Source organism: Coptis chinensis, chromosome 3, assembly GCF_015680905.1.
Source record: "Coptis chinensis isolate HL-2020 chromosome 3, ASM1568090v1, whole genome shotgun sequence".
In the NCBI taxonomy this organism is placed as follows: domain Eukaryota; kingdom Viridiplantae; phylum Streptophyta; class Magnoliopsida; order Ranunculales; family Ranunculaceae; genus Coptis; species Coptis chinensis.
Window position 1 is genome coordinate 1,345,351 of NC_141458.1, and position 23,218 is coordinate 1,368,568.

At 36.5% G+C, this 23,218-nt stretch overlaps 1 protein-coding gene and 2 pseudogenes across 3 annotated transcripts; all 3 read right to left on the reverse strand.

Moving 5' to 3' along the window:
* Window positions 1-486: 486 nt before the first annotated feature.
* LOC147507100 ((S)-coclaurine N-methyltransferase-like) lies at window positions 487-2,786 on the reverse strand (annotated as a pseudogene). Its single transcript, XR_015217540.1, has 8 exons — window positions 2,484-2,786; window positions 2,222-2,330; window positions 1,874-2,098; window positions 1,686-1,785; window positions 1,472-1,582; window positions 1,173-1,262; window positions 1,011-1,069; window positions 487-862 (listed from the first exon to the last, which is right to left on the reverse strand). The product of XR_015217540.1 is annotated as a (S)-coclaurine N-methyltransferase-like (transcript).
* Window positions 2,787-5,428: 2,642 nt separating this feature from the next.
* On the reverse strand, window positions 5,429-16,973 carry LOC147507101 (uncharacterized). The gene is made up of 4 exons (XM_086599651.1): window positions 16,825-16,973; window positions 16,702-16,747; window positions 12,235-12,293; window positions 5,429-6,003 (listed from the first exon to the last, which is right to left on the reverse strand). Exons 1-4 carry the CDS (start codon window positions 16,971-16,973, stop codon window positions 5,532-5,534), a joined length of 726 nt encoding a protein of 241 aa, XP_086455777.1. The 3' UTR covers window positions 5,429-5,531.
* A 2,193-nt stretch (window positions 16,974-19,166) lies between these two features.
* On the reverse strand, window positions 19,167-21,527 carry LOC147507102 ((S)-coclaurine N-methyltransferase-like; annotated as a pseudogene). Its single transcript, XR_015217541.1, has 8 exons — window positions 21,040-21,527; window positions 20,820-20,928; window positions 20,472-20,696; window positions 20,289-20,388; window positions 20,075-20,185; window positions 19,743-19,832; window positions 19,581-19,639; window positions 19,167-19,481 (listed from the first exon to the last, which is right to left on the reverse strand). The product of XR_015217541.1 is annotated as a (S)-coclaurine N-methyltransferase-like (transcript).
* Window positions 21,528-23,218: the final 1,691 nt, after the last annotated feature.

Consider the following 23,218-nt stretch of genomic DNA (forward strand, 5'->3'; position numbering starts at 1 on the left):
TGACGAAAAAGAAGAAGGCCGAGGACAACTATGAACAAGTACTTGTTTAGATTTGATTTTTTTTTCTAATACATTAATATATATATATATATATATATATATATATATATATATATATATATATATATATTTTGTATGCTTGGTTTTTGTCTGGCTGGCTCACCCTCACTTACTTTCCTAGCTCCGCCACTGATTGGACTGGAGTGGACTGGAGTGGCGACACACTCAACCAAGAGTCCAAGATAAGCGTAAAATAGGGATTTGAATGTAATACAAGAGTTTTTGTGTTTGGGATGGGAGACGATTTCTTGCTCTAACCCCAAGTCCAACCAACAAAAACTTTGTTTCAACGACAGAAGGAAAAAAAAAAAAAAAAAAGAAAAGGTGTCGTTCTTCTCCCACAAACGTGGCAATCAGTCAGATAGTAAGTTTTAGTGGGGACTCATTTCTCGGTATCCACTGTTCAGTGCGCAGTCAGCACAAAAATTGTATCCAATTTGGTCTAAAAATTCGTATTTTCTTGAACAAAACAAGACTTGCAATCCATTCTCCACCATTGTTATTGCAAACAAATTAAAACGTGCATCATGAAATTTTCTTGATTCAAGAAAAATGATTACAAAGTTGCATATGCATGCCATTTCCTGAAGGTACCAATTTATATTGTTCACTTCTTCTTGAAGAGTACATGAGATGTCATCCATTCTTCACCATTGTTGTATCCAAAAGTTCTATTCCAGATAAACAAAACATTCTCCAGAAGTTAATCATCTTCAAAGCCTCCTCGCCGTTGCCTGTTAAGGACTTAAATATTTGCTTTATAGCAACAATATTTGCATCTAATCTCTTCAACCACTCTCCACTGTTACAAAACACGAGATATATCAAATGAGAAGAACATAAATGTTACATTACTGATGGAGTCCGGCATGAAATTTTGGTTATAAAGACCAATCCATCCAATTTCTTACATTGCAACAAACACTTTAAGTAAAGGCATTGGCACTTACTGGGTTTGCGAAAAATGATTTCCATTAAGAATCCAATGATTTACAACTGAAACATCATCCTGTGAGAAAAATTTGAGAAAATCAATCCAAAATCTCCTACTTATGTCAATAAACCTTTCAACTTATGAAAATCGATTTTTTATGCAACAAAGATAAGTTCACCTGAAAGTACAGAAGGAATGAGGCAGATGGAAAAAATATTGTCCCAGCAGGAAATATGTATTCTGTGAACCAATCATCTTCATCTAGAGCCTAAAAACACATAATGTAATAAGTCATAGTCATAGCTCATAACGTACCTTGTCTTAGTACTATACAACAAAAATTTTAATCAGTCATGGTTAATCTTACATGTTAGCAATTCTACGCACGGCGAAGAAAGTGGACACCAAAAAACAAGTCTTGATTTAGGCACAATTGTCATATGAGCATAATGAGATACATATGTCTTGATAATGTACCTTATACTGGTAAGCTAGAGTCTTGTGGCATATATGATCGACAAATAGAAGCCCGTCTTTTGACATCCATTTTGAGATCTTTTTCAGTAAGAGTTTGTAATTCTGCATGTGCTAATAAATAAGCAAAAAGAGAAAGATCATATAAGCTTACTTCGTAACCCAGAATCACTCAATTTCAGGTATTCAACTCTTAAGACATTCTGGTTATAAACACCTCAAATAATCCTATAGCGAGTATTCGATCGGAAGTATCATCTGTTTCGTACGTTGTTATGTCTGCCAAGACGACCTCCACATTCACCAAGTTACGAGCCCTAAAAAACAGACTCGGTGTTCAACTATCTTGATGAGTTACAACAGTACAATCATAATATGATGGAAAATTATGTGTACTAGGCTTACCTGCATTGCTCGTCAATGTACTCTTTCTGCGAGATGGAATTAGTAATTGCTTTAACACGACATTGTTTGTATTTCTGAGCAACAAAGAGAGTAAGAGCTCCTTGTCCACACCCAAGATCCAGAACACTATTACCATCTTTAATTTGAGCTCTCTCACAATACAAGTCCAACATTGCAATTTCAGCATCATCTAATGTCATTGAATCATCCTTGAAGTAGCAACAACTAAACGAAATTGTATATAATTCAGTACTAATAAGTTCATAAACAGAACTAAATAGTAATAGTAGAAAGAATCTCAAAGGATCAGAATCCACATTCTCAATAATAGAGAAATGATGAACACACCTTTCTTTCATATTGCTTCCAAATATGATCTTGAGGAAAGACATAGGCGCTTCATATAGTTGAGAATCCAAAGTTTCAACCTCATTTGCAATTTTCATATGCTGCAGTGCTGCAATTGAGACATAAAAGGAAGAATGACATAAAGTAGTACTTGCCATACCAATGCCAACTTGTGAGGTCTGAGTCATGGTTAAGGGGTCTCTTATACATCTTTATATATAACTAATGATGTTAATTTATGACGGATGTGATGGACACTTACAGTGAACCAACTTGAGGACTTCAGCTACTTGTTCTTCACAAGTAGATTTATAACCACATTGAAGACGTTTTGCCAATTCAATCCTTATAAGCTGTTTAATGTCGTCATAGGGAAGAAGCCCAAGTTCCAACTTCTTTAACAGCTCCCTTGTAGCTGCCTTCTTTGGTTGGTTAGCTTCTTCCACATCCATTACAGAGAATTTGAGAAGACTTTTTTTTTGGTTAAGTACTAAGGCTGAGTCGAAGTGGTTTATTCTTGCAAAAGTGGAGTGAGAACCGGCGGAAATAACTCTCTATCTGCATGTGTTAGACTGTTAGACTGTTAGTGATATGTCCCGCGCCACACGTGCCGAGTTGCAGGGTCCCTTGAAAATTGAATCTCAAGTCTCAAGTCTCAAGTCTCTTGTCTCTAATAGACAGACAAGAAGCTACTAAAAAAACAAGGGGCAGCAGGAAGCCAGGAACCACTAGGCACTGAATATATATTCTTTTCCACAAACCTATAGCTAGCATCCGGCGCGATTTAATACAAAGTGTCCGACAGTCACTTAATATTGAACGAACTGTATTGATTTTGGTTTCGGTTTTTTTGAGTGGATGATCTCCGTGACTCAACGTACATTCATATACTAGTATACTGAATAGCAGTGGGGGCGTGAGCGGAGAATCGGAGAATTGGAGACGAAAGATTAGAGATGGAGAATTGGAGAGAGAGAGGGAGGAGGGCGTGGAGAGTGGAGAGGGAGAGGAAGAGGAAGACGAAGAGAAGAAAAATGAGGGCGTGAAGAGTAGAAAGGGAGACAGAAAAGAAAATTGAGGACAGACAGAAACCAACCAAATTACATTTTGAGTAAGAACCGTCCAAACTCCAAACCAAGAGGTTGAAGATATAATTGAAAAAAATCACCACCCAAAAGACTTGAGAAAGAATTTAATGACTTGAGAAAGAATTTAATGAATGATTAATTTGGGCTGAGGTTAAAACATATCTCTAGGTGGGTATAGGGCTGTTCAATGGTTTAGATAACCCAATAGCTGAAAACCGAAAAAAAAAAAAAGGGTTTTGGGTTTGGTAATTTTGTTTCGGTTGGCAATAGGTTCAATTTTAAGCTTGGATTAGACAGTGATTTGGTTCCAGATTAGCCATCCATTGAACCGATATTAAACCCCAAACTGATAGGATGACATTTTAGTATTTATGATTAATTTTGTACAAGTATTAGAAATTGTGTGATTAAAATTAATTTATACTAGAATAATTGCATAGCAGTGGGGGCGTGAGCGTAGCAAGGGAGGAGATGAGAGGAGAGAGATGAAGAGAAGAGAAGGATATGAGAGGAGGAAAATGAAGGAGGGAGATGAAGAGGAAATTAGGAGATGAGAAGAGCAGGAGATGAAGGGGGGAGAAGAGAGAGAGAGACTATTAAAAGGGGGACAGACATTGACAGACAACAACTAAGACACATTTTACGCCCTCTAAAAAAAAAAAGCCAACTCTAAAGCGTCGCGATACACTCACTTGATAATCTAAGATTCGATTGAATTTATAGTTTTTGGTTTGGATCGGGATTCGATTCCGGGTAATATATCTTCTTGTGGATTCTGTTTGGTTTTGGATGCACTACAATGCTATCGAGTTTTGCTTGAATTCGGCTACACTATTATTTTTTCGGTTCAGAGCAAGTCCAATGGAGGGCTATATGGGCTGCTAAAGGCAAATATAGCACCCCAACCACAAAAATGTCATTCCAATGAGGCTGCTAAAAAGGTATTAAATTTGGAAGTAGTTAAAAACCCAGCCAAAGTTAAAACCTTCACTAGCAGCTGCTGTAATAAGTTCGGGAGATGGACGACATAGTTTATGTCGTCCGTGTGTTAAATTTTGACGGACGGCAGAAACTGTGCCGTCCGTCCAAAAAAATTTCAAAAAATAATAGACGGACGGCAGAAACTATGCCGTCCGTATCATTTAGCACTTCAAAACAAAAAACACGATTGGATTGGTTTTTTGATTTTGGGGTGCCAAATTTGGCTAGACAAGCTAAAAGGCCTATGTGACACCTTTTAGCAGCCCAATTTAGCAGCTCTCCATTAGACTTGCTCTCAGTGATGCAAAATCCAAAATCCAACCCAAACCGCAACACATCAGTTCTTACAAAACTCAAAAGACAACCCTTGTGGTGCGCAGGCCTCAAGCTACACTCACTGTCACACCATTATCAATTCTGCTACCACTAGAGTTGGCAAAATTGATCGATTGCTTTTTGCAGGATTTCAATGAATGCAACCGATTTGATGCCCACCTAAGATCATCTTTAATGGTGAGACCTCTTGAGCACCAAACACTAAAATTTTGAAAATGTGGTGTTTTTCTTCTTTAATGGTGAGACCTTTTGAATACCAAACCAAAAAAACACCAAACCAAACACCAAATCGGCTGGAATTTGGTGTTAGTTTTGGTGCTGAACCAAGTGTACAACGCAGCATTTCAAACACTGCGCGACTTTCCCAACACCTCTATTGCGCGACTTTCCCAACACCGCGCGACGTGGGCAAAAACACTTTTTCATTTCTAGACAAAAACAAGCCTCTATTGTGGGTTTTTCTCTCGCGGTGTTCCGAAAGCAGGGGCTGTGTTGGGCTTTATTTAGCGCGGTTTTGGAAATATCACGATGTACATTTGGTGCTCACTCTTTAATGTTTCCACTGAAGTTGTTTGGTGTTTATTTGGTTTGATGTTAGTTTGCTCAAAAAAATTTGCTATTTTTCAAGTCTCACCATATCATTAAAGATGCTCTTAGAAATTTGTAGTTGAGCTGGTACACAGTTGTTCATAAAATTATACATTTTATACAATGGTACACCTCTAAAGATGCTTTTAGAAATCTGTAGTTGAGCTGGTACACAATTGTTCATAAAATTATACATTTTATACAATGGTACACCTCTAAAGATGCTCTTAGAAATCTGTAGTTGAGATGGTACACAGTTGTTCATAAAATTATACATTTTATACAATGGCACACGGTGACATTTTTTTTGTTAATTATTACCATGCTCTTTTTTTTTTTTTTTCGATAAACTGCATGTTCATTTCATATATAGAACCTTTTAACCATAAAGGAACAAAGTTTGAATCCACCATACACTTTGGCAAATATGTTATAGGTAGCTGGTGGATTTCCCACTGAGCTAACTGATGAGCATCAATATTTACAGTCCTACTCAACCAACTAAGCATAACAGACTCTAGATTACTTAAGTGTTTTGTTACAGCAAAATGAAGTGCACTCAAATTCCACCTACATCCTCCCCCATTGAAAGCCTGAATGATCTCTTCATAATCTCCTTGGATCACAAACTTGTATCTGCCCAGGTAGCAAGCCAGCAAAATAGCTACCTCACTCGCCACCATCTCTGCTTCTTCAGGGCCTTTAGCTTTGAAAATCCTAACAGTTGCTCCCACTATCTCTCCTACATCATTCCAAGCCATACATCCAGCACTTGCGCATCCAGTGTCCCTGTGAAAGGCAGCATCAAACCGTAAAAGGATGCCATAATTTGGTATTACTAGAAACAAATCATTTAAAGCATTTATTCTTATATAGTTAATAGGAGGATTAGGGAGAGCTTCTCTGTAGGCTTTGCAGCAACTTGCTGTGACAGTGGAACACTTCCTCAGTAGTCGTGCTATGCTGGGGACCTTGTGCTCGAACTTTGTTTCATTCCGAGCTTCCCAAATATGGTAAAGCATAACACAGTAGTAGACCCGAGCTTGGTTGATATGTTCCTCTCCACTGGAGCACCACAACACAAACTGGTCCACCCAAGTTCTGATAGTATGCCCACTATCAAGTTGTATTCGAAAACCAAGGTTTGATCCAAACCAAACATTTCTGATCCAATCACATCCAAGAAAAAGATGTATATCGGATTCCATGGTATTCCAACAGAAAAGACATGCAAATCTCTGTGCAAATTCCTCTCCATAAGTAAGTCCCCCATAAGCAGTGCTCTTTTATAAACTTTCCAAAGGAACAGTTGTATATGAGCTGGGAGACTTGATTTCCAAATGTTTGAGATAGTTCTTTGGCTAAAACTGGAGGACTGCCCTTCCCAAGTCATTTGGGTTAAGTACTTATAGGCAGTCTTCACAGTAAAAACCCATTTACCATCCCCAGACCAAATTATCTTGTCTTTTTGGTCCCCAATTGGCCTCACCGTACCACCACCTCTTGGATGTTTTGACTGATGAGAGGTGGGAACAGATGGTTCAGCTTTTCAATATCCCATCCATTGTCTCTGGCAAGGAACAAGTCAGCCACATGAGCATGTTCAAGTTCTAGGTGATCAACTCCCAGTTCTTGAAGTGTGATAGGTCTACCAGCTTTTGTTGTTTATTAACTAGTATTTGCCTGTGCCGTATGGCACAAATACGCGCGCCTTTGGCGCCCCTAACGCGTATCTGCCCCCGTACTACAAATACGTGCGCCTTTGTCGCCCCGACGTGCATCCGCCTCCCGATGACGGGACAGATATCTGGCGCCCGCTTTGGCACCCCAACGCCAAGAACCACTGCACGACATAGATATCGTGCCTTGGCGTCCCGGCGTGCATCCCCGCCCCATTATTACAGATACGTGCACCTTTGGTGTCCCAACGACATCGCCCATCATGCGACCATTACGGATATGCGGCGCGCCCGGCACCCCCGACGCTCTTCTTCCCCCCGTACTAAAAAAACTTTAACCAAAACCCGACTAAAAAACTCCAATCGAAACCCATTAGAAGCCCGACAAAAAAGCTCAACCGAAGTCCACTAAAAGTCCAGCCGCATTTGCTGACTTCAAGAATGATACAACACTCTTGTTCCATACTATTAAACAACCCATACCTCATAAGCCCTAGGATTCGCTACCTCATAAGCTAGATCCAAAGTTTAGGAGGTAGTGTTGGATGTCCAGCACCACCCTTCTTTGTTATATAGATTGTCAATTTGACTTTGTTTTGGACTCTTCCAGTATATGGAAAATCATAGAGCTCTTAATAACATACATTATTTACTATTAGACCCCTCATGAGTTCCCTCGTGCGCGCACGAGATGTCCGTGAGTCCGTGACTGTACTTGTTTTACAAAAATGTGGAATGTGTATTTACAAAGAGTCCGAATTTGTGGACAAGTCTGTCCACAAACAGCAGTTTCTTATTGGTTAACAATATTTTTGGGCAGTTTTAACAGTTTTTTGGGGCAGCACTCCACCAATCACCAGCTACTGTTTTGTGGACAGCAAACAGTTGCTTGTCCACAAACATATTTCCATTTACAAAAGTTTTTGGGTGTGGGAAAAGTTTTTGGTGGGACTATGGGTCTTATGGGAGGCGATTTCTTACTCTAACGGTCTAACCGCAAGTCCAACCAACAAAAACTTTGTTTCATTTCCTCACGATTTTTTTTGGGTCCTATTACTGCCGGACCCCAATTTGTTTTGGGCAGACTCCAAAAAAAAATAATTATTACAAGTGTGCCATTGGTTTCAAAAAATCTAAGAAAAAAACAATTATTACAAATATGTCGTTTGGGATTTGGATTTTGAAAAATATAAAGTTCTGTTTTTTAGGCTCTTGACCGGTGTGGGCACATCGTTTGGACTAACTCCCAAACGGTGTGGCCAAGTCGTTTGGGACTTAGTCCAAACGACCTAGCTGGGTCGTTTAAGTTTGGGATTTTCGAATCCAATTTTTTGTGACCAATGGCATACTTGTAATAATTGTCTTTTTTTTTTAGATTTTTTGAGACTAATGACACACTTGTAATAATCGTTTTTTTTGGAGTCTGCCCAACACAAATTGGGCTCCGTCAGTAACAAATACCTTTTTTTTTCAAGAGAATTTGTGAGCTCATTGACCGTCTTAATTCGGACTGACCGATGGGGAGGGTAGGTTCTGGGAATTAGATTATTTGATAGCCATAGTTGACAAATGTAAATGTTTGCCCCTTTTTATAACACTGTGTAAATTTTATTTTATATATTTACTAGTACAATAATAATAATAATAATAATAATAATAATAATAATAATAATAATAATGAATAAAGATTAGAAAGAGATAGGGTAAAGAGGATAAACCCTATTTCCTATTTTCGGGGTTTTTTAAAAAGGAGAAACAAATATATGAGTTGTAATGGAGAAAGACTTTTACAGAAAGACGGAAAAAAAAATAAGAAAAAAAAAATTATTGAGAGAGGAAAATGAAGTTTTTTTCTTTGGAGATCTCGATAGAGCGTATATAACGTGAGTAGATATTCTTATCTTTCATTTGAACCTATATTTTAAGTCGGTTTAAAAACTTTCCTGTCTGATTTCTGCTCATTATTTTCTGTTAAATTATTCTTCGGTGCTTATTCAACATACTGTTCGACTTAGTCTGCTCACTGTGTTCGACTTAGTCTGCGTACTGTTGAAACAAGGCTATGTGATAAAAAGATGATTATGAATCAATTTTAATTATTTATATACTGTTGATATAAAATTATTAATGTTAAAATTGTTGATTTTGGGTAAACCGATTTTAATGGTTTTGTTTGAACTGTTGGTGGACGTCGGGTTGATTTGGGTTGTGGTTTGAATTGGATATATATGGTGACTGCTGGGTTGGTGATTGTGTGAGTGTATTGGGTTGAGTGGATACCGTCGAGTGGGCGGTTGAAGCTCCAAAGGTTGTTAATGGCGGTCGTGATCGAATTTTTGAGGAGTGATGGAATTGAATTTGGTTAGTGGCAATGAGTTGGGTTTTTGAGGGGGGTCAAAACCGAATGGTTTTGGTGTGGTGGGGAGTGAGAGTTGTGGTGGTGAATTCGGTGGTGGAGTGAGGCAGTGAGCTGGTGAGGAAGAAGGAGGTGGTGGCGATTATATTTTTTTTTTGTTGGGCTTGGGCCGAAATCAGACTTGTGGGCTTGAGTTTGTTTTTGCTTTTGGGCCTAACTTTTGTTGAGTTGGGCCTGATCAGTTTTTGTGTGGACCAGGTCTGTTGAGTTTGAGTGGACTAGATTCTATTAATTTAGATGGGCTTTGGGTTAGAGTTTGTTTTTGAGCCGAATATGTGCCTGATTTGGAATCGAGTTTTTACCTAGTTAGGGTCAGATTCAAACTCTCAGAAAATCTTAGTCTTCTTTCCAACCCAATTGGCCTCGTCGCATTCCGAGGTCTGTGGTGGTAGATATGATGTCTGGAAGTTTTGTAGAAAACAAAGTCGTCAGAAATCAGTTTCTGCACTGTGTGTTTCGGTTCCTAGTTTTCGAATATTTAGAATGAGATTAAGTATTTTTGTAAAACATATGAAAGTAAGTTCTGTATGTTAGCTTTTCAACGCAAAAAGCCTCGATGCATTTGGACACTTGTGGAAAGCGTTGTGTCCTTCAGAAGATAGTCCATCAGAAATCTAATTTGATGAAAATTAGGATTTTTACCGTTTTCAACCTAAGTTTTCTTCTAGATGGGCTGAGGTTGGGATTTCGAGTTCTACATGAAAAAGTATGTCTACATACCCTAGTTTCTAAATAATTAAGTTACATGTCATTTGGATGAATACAGGAAAAAACTATAGCATTGACAAGTTGGCTAGAAAACCTATCGTGTTATCCTTTATATGCATGAGCCTATTTTGGAAAATATATATAGTAATGAACTAAAAGTCTCTTAAAATCTTCTTGGGTGTTTTATATAGTGTTTGTAGCATACTTTTAGACTGTGGTTTTATTTGGAACCGTCATGGTTCATAAGTTTTTTTTTTTAGAATCAAAAGTAGAGAAATATCCATTTGTGAGTTTTTGGATTTAAAGATTCATAGTGTATCTCTGGGTATGAAACTTTACGTATATGATTGTAGGAGTAATTGAAACTTATTGTATGTGATTCTATATAGTATAAATTGTTGTTTTCCTTAAAGGTACATACAAGGATGTTGATATTTATCGGTTAAGATCGAGTTACGTAAGGCTTGATTCTAATTTTAAAGAATTGGATACGTAGGCAGCCTTATGTACAGGTGCAATCACTATATTATATATTAGTTATTAGTTATTAGTTATTAGTTATTGTGACAACTATATGTGTACAATGTTAGTACTTAATTGTGTACATGATTGTGGTTGTTTAATTAAAATGTATTTATGAGGCATTTGATTAACATGTTAATTGAGAATTTTGATATCTATTATTTATATAATTGATAATGAAGTGAGTTGATTGGTTATTATGTTGGGAATATTTAATAATGATTCTATTGCTTGAGATGATGTTTAGTTATGATAAAAATATTATAATAAATGAAAATTCTTGAGTGTTGAAATCCGGTGTAAAAGTGTCCGGTGAAAATTTAATGTATTGCTCACATTTTTAGATCTCTCCACGCCTATTTGATGAAAAGAAATGAAATAAAATGTTTATGACTAATCATGTCATGTGAAAAAGCTGCCTTAGAGAGGAACTAAGGCATTAAGCCTTCTTGGGTTGGTTTGTATTCCTTGAATGTACTGGAATATAGATTTGTATTCCTTGAATGTGGCGGGAATGACCTAAGGTATTCATTGAATGTGCTATGAATGACCTGTTAGTTTTATGATGGGTATTCCTTGAATGTGGCGGGAATGACCTAAAGTATTCATTGAATGTGCCATGAATGACCTGTTAGTATTATGATGGGTATTCTTTGAATGTGGCAAGAATGACCCAAGGTATTCATTGAATGTGCCATGAATGACATGATATTTTGTTACGCCCAAAAGAGGCTTTGTGATTATGTGTATGGAAAGCCCAGAGATGACTGTGACTCACAAGTTACGAGTTGACAAGATGAAAATATGTTTCCTCGAGGCGATAGCCCCGCTTGGGACATATGTCTTGTAGTGGTACTCAGTGTGAGTGAGGCACACGGATATGTGTGATTTGACAAATGTGTGAAGTGCAAATCGTGGAGTAGGAACTAAATGTTGGGCTGTATCTTTTAATAAACGAGTCAACGAGATAATTAATAAACAAAGTAAAATATTGATTTTACGTGTGATAGAGTTATTGCATATGAATATTTATATATTATGATGTACATGATTTTTTATGAGAAATATATACGTGGTTTGTGTGAGTTGATACTCACAAGGGATAAATGTACTCCTTGGTTGTGATATTTTCTCTGTTCTTATAAGTAGACGAGTGGTTTAAGTAAAATATTAGCTTTATGTATGAGTGAGTTATTGGATATGATTGGTTGTGTATTATTATATGATACATATAATTTCTTACGAAAGAATGTGACATGAATGTTAATATTGGTGATATATATTATGTCAGATTGTGTATTCTCATGGTTGTTGTGAGAATGAAGTAGAGGTATAAATTAAATGTTTATGTTTGGGAAACCTAATTTTGTTTTGCAGAGAGTAGGACTTTCCATCTATTCTTCATCATTGTTATATCCACAAAGCTCGATTCGGATAAACAAAATCCTCTCCAAGATGGTTGATCAATTTCACTACTTCTTCAGCACTGCCGATTAAGGTCTCAAAAATTGGTTTTATGGCATCAATGTTTGCATCTAGTCTCTTCAGCCATTTCTCACTGTAATATATCATATTAATCCATATCCACTTTATCATAGTCATGGATATATAACTATATAAGAAAAATTGATGAAAGAAAATGAGAACTAAATGGTTTGTCTTTTGATATTAGATAAATTGGAATGTGCCACTTACTTGGTACGTGAATAATGCTTCCCACTAAGAGTCCAATGGTTGACAACCGAAACATCATCCTGAGAAACAATTACAAAGCGATTAAGAATGCAATGCGGTCGGCCAGGGGTAAATTTTAATTTTCATCGTCTTTCTTGTGTCACACATCGAGACGTGTTCAAGAATAAATGAGTGAACACATCAACTCTTGCCATATTGCCCATATACTAGTTGCATTTCATTTTGGGTATGTTTTTGACTTTTTGCTTATGTGAATCCGAGACACTTCGAAAAAAACGTTATATTTTTGCCTTAGAGCAAGTTTAATAGAGGGCTGCTAAAAGGAGCTGCTAAACTCTTGCCACACATGATTTTTACCTTACCCGGCTAAATAAGACAGACCAAAACTTGAATTTCATTCTAATCATTCTTTTGTGTTTTGAAGTGCTAAATGGATACGGACGACATAGTTTCTGCTGTTCGTGGGAAACTTTTTATGGTAGCTGCTAGATAAGGCTACATATTTTACCCGATTTTTCACACTAGCCAAATTTAGGAGCCTTTTAGCAGCCCCATTGGAATGACATTTTGGTTTTTGGGGTGCTATATGACTTTTAGCAACCCATATATAGCACCCCATTAGACTTCCTCTCAACCTTGCTCTAAAATGTTTATGTGAAGTAATTAATGATCAATTGGGAATGGAGTTGTGATCAACTGTAGGCCCATCAAATGCCACACCACTGTCTTTCACAACATAATTGTTAAACATCATATATGAGGAGCTCACTTGGAAGTACAAAAGAAATGAGGTTGATGGTACAATTACAGTTCCAGCAGGAAAAACATATTCAGTAAACCAGTCATCTTCATCGAGAGGCTATAATCGCAGAACATATGAGGATTAGGAGGCCAAGCAGGCTAATAGTACGGATTCCCTCCCCCCCCCCCCACACACACACACAAAAAAGAAGAAAAAAAACTCTAAACTTTGAGGTACAAGGGTCAAACAAGTTTTGGTGTACCTCATAGTGGTATGCAAAAGTCTTGTGGCATACATGCTTTATAAACAGTATAGTTGCTAACACTTAAAAAAATAGAACCTAATAGCATATGGGATACCACATGACTTAGTCTTTAGACTTATAATTAGAGTTAGTTACAGAGTAGAAGTTGTTATTCATGTATATCTTTTGATGTAAACTAGTTTTATATAAATAAAACATGTCTCTTAGTCTAACCTCATGTTGAGGAAGACACAAACCCATTCTTTGAGTATTTCATATGGTATCGGAGCAACTTTAATATTTCATCTCTTTTATCAAATTTTATTTTTATTCTTTACTCTAGTTCTTAGTCATGGCAAATAAGGATGAAGTTTTAGTTGGTGTCACCGACAATCAAAGAAGCAATGATGGGTTCTTCGTTCATCATTCTGACAATCTTTTGTTGTAAACCAGTTTTATATAAATAAAACATGTCTCTTAGTCTAACCTCACGTTGAGGAAGACACAAACCCATTCTCTGAGTATTTCACATGGTATCGGAGCAACTTTAATATCTCATCTCTTTTATCAATTTTTTTTCTTCTCTATTCTAGTTCTTAGTCATGGCAAATAGGGATGAAGTTTTAGTTGGTGTCGCCGACAATCAAGAAAGCAATGATGCGTTCTTCGTTCATCATTCTGACAATCCTACGACAGTTCTAGTATCTCCACCACTCTCCGGTGATAACTATGGTACTTGAATTCGTGCAATAACCATGGCATTCCGAGCAAAAAATAAGCTTGGATTTGTGGATGGTACTATTCAAAAACCAACTATTGCTACAGAGTTGCGTAAATGGGAGCGATGCAATGATTTGGTAAGTAGTTGGATTCTTAATTCAGTTTCTTCTGACATTCGGACTAGCATCCTCTATTCAGATTTAGCCAATGAAATTTGGGTAGATCTGCGAAAATGTTATTCATCTCAGTCTAATGCACCGAAAAAGTTTCATCTAAAGCAATCCCAATTTGCACTGAAGCAAGAGGATTTGTCGGTTTCTACATATTTTACCAAGTTGAAATTGATATGGGATGAGTTAAACTCGATAGCAATTGTACTGCCTTGTACTTGTGGACATGGTCAAGCTTTTTCTGAGATTCTCCAACAAGATAGGGGAATGGGCATGGAGTTTCTACAGGGCTTACATGATTGTTTTGCACCGATTCGTAGTCAAATACTACTGAATCATCCATTTCCTCTAGTTACGAAATTATGTGCTCAGGTTTATAATGATCACAATGGGGGCGTGGGCCGATTATTACGTCGATTCTCCTAGTCTACTAATGAATGGTGAACCACTCATTACTTCTCCTCATTTGGTCCACACCACATGTATTGATACTTCACCATCTCTTCCATCCCCCCTCATACAAGTTACTTAACGGTTTATTCGAAGTCGTCATCCTTCCATACGTCTCAAAGATCATTATTGTGCGGTTGCCACTCATGATTTTTCACCTTGTTCGACTGACTCGACGAAGACAGGTACCTCATATCCCTTAGCTAACTATATTTCTTATTCGAAATGTTCACCTACACATTGAGCTTTTCTTTCTAGTATAACATCAGTAGTGGAACCTAAATCTTTTTCAGAGGCCATGAGATCGCCTTAATGGCGTGATGCAATGGCCAAAGAGATTGCAACCCTTGAACAGAATCACACTTGGTCCCTTGTACCTTTGCCATCTCATAAAGTTCCTATCGGATGTAGATGGGTGTTTAAAATCATGTTTCGATCTGATGGGTCTATTGAGCGCTTTAAGGCGCGTTTAGTTGCAAAGGGGTATACATAGGTTGAAGGAGTGGATTTTCATGATACTTTTGCACCTGTTGCTAAGTTTGTAAATGTACGAGCTTTGTTTTCTATTGCCTCTATCAAGGGCTGGCCTCTCCATCAGTTAGATGTTAATAATGCCTTCTTGCAAGGGAATCTCAACGAAGAAGTCTATATGCAATTACCACCTGGTTTTTCTAGATAGAGAAACCAATTAGTATGCAAGTTAAATAAGTCGATCTATGGCTTAAAGCAAGCTTCTCGCCATTGGTTTGCTCGTTTTTCCTATGCAATTTTTCAACAAGGCTTTACACAATCTCACGCAGATTATTCTCTATTTTTTAAGAAGTCTTCTACGTTTTCTGTTTTTGTTCTCGTCTATGTCGACAATATAATAATTACAGGTAATGATGTTGTTGATATTCACAAACTCAAGCAATTCCTAGAGCACGAGTTTTCGATTAAAGATCTTGGTCGACTTCAATACTTTCTCGGCATTGAGGTCTCACGTTCCCAACAGGGTATATATATTTTTATGTCAAAGGAAATATGTCATTAATATTTTGAAATTTTTTGGAGTCACAAGAGCTCGGGGTTCTGCCTTTTCCATGGAACAAAAGTTTCGTCTCGTTATCTGAGATGGGACAATACTTCCGATCCAACCACATACCGCCGTCTCATTGAGCCCCTTTATATACCTTATGGTTACGAGGCCGGATATTGTATATGTGGTGAATACTCTCGATCAATTTATGTCATCTCCTCGCTCTTCTCATATGGATGTAAGCTATTCGATTTACTACACTATCTCAAAGGTTCAATTGGTCAAGGCATATTGTTACCCTCATCTAGTAATCTTCATCTTACTGGTTTTTGTGATTCTGACTGGGCTGGATGTCCCATGACCGTTCTACAACTGGATATTGTACGTTTCTTGGTTCTAGTCCTCTTTCTTGGAAAACCAAAAAGCAACTTACAATCTCTAGATCAACAGGTGAAGCTGAATATCGTGCATTAGCAAGCTTGGTTTGTGAATTGCAATGGTTGAAATATCTTCTTCAAGATCTCGGCATTCCACACTCAGCTCCCATATCAATTTATTGTGATAATAAAGCTGCTCTTCACATTGCCGAAAATCCTATTTTTCACGAACGCACTAAGCAAATAGAGTTGGACTGCTACTTTGTTAGTGAAAAAAATCAGTCCAAGCTCATTGCGCCTCATTACATCTCTTCGTTGAATCAACTTGCTGACATCTTCACCAAGCCACTTGGTTCGATTTCCTTTCATCGCCTGGTTCGCAAGTTGGGCATTCTAGATATTCATGCTCCAACTTGAGAGGGAGTAATAGCATGTGGGATACCACATGACTTAGTCTTTAGACTTATCATTAGAGTTAGTTATGGAGTAGAAGTTGTTATTCATGTATATCTTTTGCTGTAAACCAGTTTTATATAAATAAAACATGTTTCTTAGTCTAACCTCACGTTGAGGAAGACACAAACCCATTCTCTGAGTATTTCACAGAACCATAGCAATTAAAGACACTTGGAAACTAGAACTTACACTTAATTGTCTCTATTAGAGCTTGGGTTTAACTTCAAAAATTGTCACTTAACACTTTATCAACAGAGTTAAGAAAAAAAGGAAGAAAGAAAGAAACATACCACAAGAACTGCTTCCACACAAGTCCTCAACCCATGAGTAGCATAACTATCACAAGCCCATCAACTAAAACCAATTAAAAAACATATGGACATTCATTAAAATACAAGGAAAGAAGAACTTACTTAGCTTTCATTCTCTGTGCATGTTCAGCTTGAGTTTCATCTTTGATATTAAGTGATTGCTTGGAACCAAAGTAGTAGTTACTTAATGGGTATATGTTCACTGTACTTGTGTTTCTGTTGTTGATGAATTTTTCTGTTGATGAATCCATTTCTCTGTCACCCTCAAATTTTGAAAAAAAAAAAAGCTAATATATATTTTTATTAAGAATAATTATAAAACAACTATGAATATTGAGAACCTGCACATACACATACACAAAAACAATGCGAAAATACCAAAAAAAAAAAAAGAAAGACAAAGATTGTTCGTTTTTTCATTCATAGAACAAACAGACATTTAGTAATTCTTTGGTAGGGACAACACTCCGTCCCAATATTTCATAATATATTTTCATTGGTGCGTTATCTAAACATTTTAGATATTTTTACATATTTTATTGGTTGTAATGAATTATATCCGTTAATGAATCCATGATAATTTATTGTGTTGAATGTGTTTCTACACTAATTTTGATTGTTTAGTGTAATGAAATTAGTTTTGAATCTACTTTAAGACATTGATTGAAATTTTGGAATGGAGCGAAAACAATTAAAACAAAACGCGTGTAAGTGAAGACAAAAAAGAAATACACTAAAGTCTACCATTTTACAATATTTTTTTGCCGTATTGAGTGGTGACAATTTATTTTTTCCATTGCCCGGCTATTTTTTCTTATAACAGACCTAAAAAATTCTTTGCGGGTTTTTTGAAGTGGTTTCCTAGCTAAAACATATATACGAAATATTTTCTATTTTAAGTTTTTAATTTTCTAAAGCTAAATGAAATGTTAATTGTAATTTCAAAGATTTAAAAAGAAGGACAAATTGAGTGTGTTAGTGTGTATTTTTTGTTAGTTGTGTTGAAGTGCTAACCCTCACCAATAAACTCGTCACTCATTTTTTATTAACACTCAAAGAAGCACAAAAGCAGAGAGAAAGAAAAGAAGAAAGACAAAGGTGACGTTCTTTCACAAACAAGCGGATAGTAAGTTTTAGTGGACTCGGGTTGGGCCCCCAACTTTTAGTGTTACCCATTTCGGGTATCCAATGTTCGGGGGTGCGGTGTAGGGGTGGGAATTTGACCCTAACCCGCCCCGACCGACCTAACCCTAAATATAAAGCCCCTCACAACTAAAGCCCTCACAGAGTTTAAATATTTTTAGAGGTGGCTAGAGCTAAGATTCTAAAACATAGGCCGACCCTAACCAAGCCCCTAACCGCCCTTTACACACACTTTCACTATAAATACACATACCATAATTGTCCAACTCTTTGTTAAATATTTTCAATTAAAATAACATTGTCTTTGTAGTTTATCACTTACACCCTGAGGGAGAATTCCAATAACTTGTCTTATATAATAAAAAACTTGTCAACTTAATACCACGAAGAACAATGAAAGCAACTAGCCTAATAAAAATAAGACTTTATTCCTTTTGATCATCAAGTCAAAGTCCATAACTTATTATTCTCAATTTCTTTTCTCACTTATTTCTTATAAATTATATTTTAATTCACATCCAAGTCAAGTCTAAAACTAAAGATTTCCTTCCACACCATTAAAGCAAAATCTGAGAGCGGACATTTGTAACATAGAAACAAAAAACAACCTTTGTCGAGGAAAAATGACATTTGTAATCTCAAACCTTTCTCCATCATTTGTTCAAAAGCCAATATTTTCATTTCCATATACAAAGCTTTAATCACTTTTAAATTAGAAGAAAGGTAATATTATATTTGTTTAAATCTATTATAGAAATAATTTATGATATTACAAATAGTTTAACAACTTCCATGACCCTTAGCCAAAACTATTATGTTTCTTCTTTATATCTATTACTTATTCTTTTAAAATGATAATATAATTATTTGTCATGTATTTCAATTTAAAATGTAATTTTAGTGAGGTTTGAGTCAAGGAAAAACAAATTCGAACTCTCGATGTCTTGAGTTCATTAGATTGTGGATGTGCATTTTAAATTTTTGGACTTATACGGAATTATTACTAGATTGGTTTGACTTTCGTTTGTAGATTATTATACATTTTGTAATATAAATGAGTTTTAAACCTGATGTAAAAAAAAAAAAAATATATAGGCGGACCTAAAGCCCCAAAGAGGGCTTAGGGTAGGGTAAGGCTCGAGGTTTAGACTTGTGACCGCCCGACCCGACCCTATGATGATTTTTTAGGGCGGGCGACCCGCCCTAATATTTTGAAGGGCTTTAAATGTTTAGGGCGGGCTAGCCCCGACCGACCCATTGCCCACCCCTAGTGCAGTGTGCAGTCAATAGAACACAGAACATGACTTGCAAATTGCAATCCATTCTTCACCATTGTTATTACAAATTAAAATGTGCATCACGAAAATTTATTACAAAGTTGCATATGCATGCCATTTCCTGAAGGTACCAATTTATATTGTTCACTTCTTCTTGAAGAGTACATGAGATGTCATCCATTCTTCACCATTGTTGTATCCAAAAGTTCTATTCCAAATAAACAAAATATTCTCCAGAAGTTAATCATCTTCAAAGCCTCCTCGTCATTGCCTGTTAAGGACTTAAACATTTGCTTTATAGCACCAACATTTGCATCTAATCTCTTCAACCACTCTCCACTGTTACAAAACACGAGATATATCAAATAAGATGAACATAAATGTTATATATATTACATTGCAACAAATTAATATATAATTCAAGGCATTGGCACTTACTGGGTTTGCGAAAAATGATTTCCATTAAGAATCCAATGATTTACAACTGAAACATCATTCTGTGAGAAAAATTAGTGAAAATCAATCCAAAATATTCCTACTTGTGTCAATAAACCTTTCCATTTATGAAAATCGATTTTTAAGCAACAAAGATAAGTTCACCTGAAAGTACAGAAGGAATGAGGCAGATGGAAAAATTATTGTCTCAGCAGGAAATATATATTCTGTGAACCAATCATCTTCATCTAGAGCCTACAAACACATAATGTAATAAGTCATATCATAGTCATAACTCATAAGGTACCTTGTCTTAGTACTAGACAACAAAATTTTTAATCACAGTTGAAAATGTAATCTGTCCTCATTAAGGATGGCTAATCTTACATATTAGCAATTCTACGAATGGCGAAGACAGGGGACATCAAAAAACAAGTCTTGATATAGGCACAATTATCATATGAGCATATTGAGATTCATATGTCTTGATGATGTACCTTATACTGGTAAGCTAGAGTCTTGTGGCATACATGATCAACAAATAGAAGCCCGTCTTCTGCCATCCATTTTGAGATCTTTTTAAGTAAGAGTTTGTAGTTCTTCATGTGCTAATAAATAAGCAAAAAGAGAAAGATCATATAAGCTTACTTCATAACCAGGAATCACTCAATTTCAAGTACTCAACTCTTAAGACATTCTGGTTATAAACACCTCAAATAATCCGATAGCTAGTATTCGATCGGAAGTATCATCCATTTCGTATGTTGTTATGTCTGCCAAGATGACCTCCACATTCACCAAGTTACGAGTCCTAACAAACATACTCGGTGTTCAAATATCTTGATGAGCTACAACAATCTTAATATGTTGAAAAGTTATGTGTATTAGGCTTACCTGCATTGCTCGTCAATGTACTCTTTCTGCGAGATGGAATTAGTAATTGCTTTAACCCGACATTGTTTGTATTTCTGAGCAACAAATAGAGTAAGAGCTCCTTGTCCACACCCAAGATCCATAACACTATTACCATCTTTAATTTGAGCTCTCTCACAATACAAGTCCAACATTGCAATTTCAGCATCATCTAATGTCATTGAATCATACTGGAAGTAGCAACAACTAGACGAAAAATTGTATATAATTCAGTACTGATTAAGTTCATAAACAGAACTAAATAGTCATAGTAGATAGAATCTCAAAGTATCAGAATCCACATTCTCAATAATAGAGAAATGAACACACCTTCCTTTAATGGTGCTTCCGAATATGATCTTGAGGAAAGACATAGGCGGCTCATATAGTTGAGAATCCAAAGTTTCAACCTCATTTGCTATTTTCATATGCTGCAATGCTGCAGTTGAGACATAAAATGAAGAGTGACTTAAAGAAGTACTAGGCCTGCGTCATGGTTAATCATCTTTATAGCTACTGTTAATTTATGACGGATGTGATGGACACTTACAGTGAACCAACTTGAGGACTTCAGCTACTTGTTCTTCACAAGTAGATTTATAACCACATTGAAGACGTTTTGCCAATTCAATCCTTATAAGCTGTTTAATGTCGTCATAGGGAAGAAGCCCAAGTTCCAACTTCTTTAACAGCTCCCTTGTAGCTGCCTTCTTTGGTTGCTTAGTTTCTTCCACATCCATTACAGAGAATTTGAGAAGACTGATTTTGTTCAATATTAAGGCTTTTGTTTACATAACCTGTCAAGTGTCAACTACTTTATGTATGTATTCGAACTTATGTGATAAGTCGTGACCATGAGAATAGCTACCCACGCGCCACACATGCCAAGTTGCAGGTTGAAAATTGAATCTTGGATGGGGAGCTATAAAAAAAACACGAGGGCAACAGGGAACCCACTAGGCACTGAATAAAAAAAACATAAGGGCAACAGGGAATCCGCTAGCATCCGACGCGATTTAATATAAAGTGTCCAACAGTCAATTAATACTTAGATAACAGCAAGCAGTGGGGGCGTGAATGGAGGGTGGGGAAGAGAGAGAGAGAGAGAAGTTTGTGAGTGGGGAGAGAGAGAGAGGTGGGGATTGAAAGAGGGAGAAGGAGATCGAGAGAGAACCGCCGAGGGAGAGAAAAGGAGCGAGAGAGATTGAAGACCGACACACAGACAGAAACCAATCAACTTGGTTTTTGTCCGCATACCCCCTCCTTCTGCCTAGATCGTTCGCTCTGCTCACTCGATTAAACGAACGGCATTGATTTCGGTTTCGGTTTCGGTTTTTTCGAGTGGATAATCTCTACGACTCAGCATACGTTCATATATAAGAGCAGTCCAAACCAAGCGGTTGAAGATATAATTGAAAAAAATCACCTGCCAAAATACTTGAGAAAGAATTTAATGAACGATTAATTTGGCTGAGGTTAAAGCATATCTCTAGGTGGGTATAAGGCTGTTCAATGGTTGGGATAACCCAATAGCCGAAACCGATAAAAAGTGGTTTTGCGTTTGGTAATTCTGTTTCCGTTGGTAATGGGTTTAAGCTTTGATTAGACAGTAATTTGGTTCCAAATTAGTCTGATATTTTAGTATTATAATTAATTTTGTACACGTATTAGAAGTATTAGAAATTGTGTGGTTAAAATTAATTTATATAATTTAAAATTCGATTGAATTTATAGTTTTTGGTTCGGATCGGGTAGTTTCCAGCTGGTAATATATCTTCTTGTGATTCCGTTTGGTTTTGGATGCACTCCAATGCCTATCAAGTTTTGCTTGAATTTCACTACACTATTATTTTTTTCGATTCAGTGACGAAAATTCAAAATCCAACCCAAACTGCAACACATCAGTTCTTACAAAGCTCAAAAGACAACCCTTGTGTTGCGCAAGCCTCAAGCAACACTCACTGTCACGCCATTATCAATTCTACTAACACTAGAGATGGCAGAATTGATCCATTGCTTTTGTAGGATTTCAATGAATGCAACCGATTTGTTGCCCACCTAAAGATGCTTTTAGAAATCTGTAGTTGAGCTGGTACACAGTTATTCATAAAATTATACATTTTATACAATGGTACGGTAACATTCTTTTTGTTAACTATTACCATACTCTATGTTATTTATTAATTGTCAATTAGACTTTGTTTATTAATTGGTGATATCAAAGAGTTGTATCTTGAAATGAATGTATAGGGAGTGTAATTTTGTCGTAGGTGCTATGGTTAAACTTGCATCACAACAAGCAAGTGATTCAACTTGGTGGGGTAATCCAGAAGTTGTTCGTTCTAATGCCTGCAAGTCTATCCAATTTAGATATGAAGGAACTTTCCTTATAGTTCTCTACACCACCAAATTTTATAAATGTTTTACTTTTCAGAGATGTAACTGCAATCTGTCCTATCGCACTGTATAATAATAAAAACATAAAACTAGGTTTAAAACCCTAATTTCGGTCTTTATTAGCTTAAAACCCATTGACTTTATTAATTACACCTAAAGCCCACCCGATTTTTTGAAATGTGAAATAAAAGTTCTAACTAAATTTCGAGTTTAAGTCTTTTCTTTGTATTTCATTTATTCAAAATGCCTATTTTACCCTTTTCAAGTTTTTCCTCACAAACACCTCTCTTCTCAAAATATATCTTCATCACCACACTCCAACATATACTAGT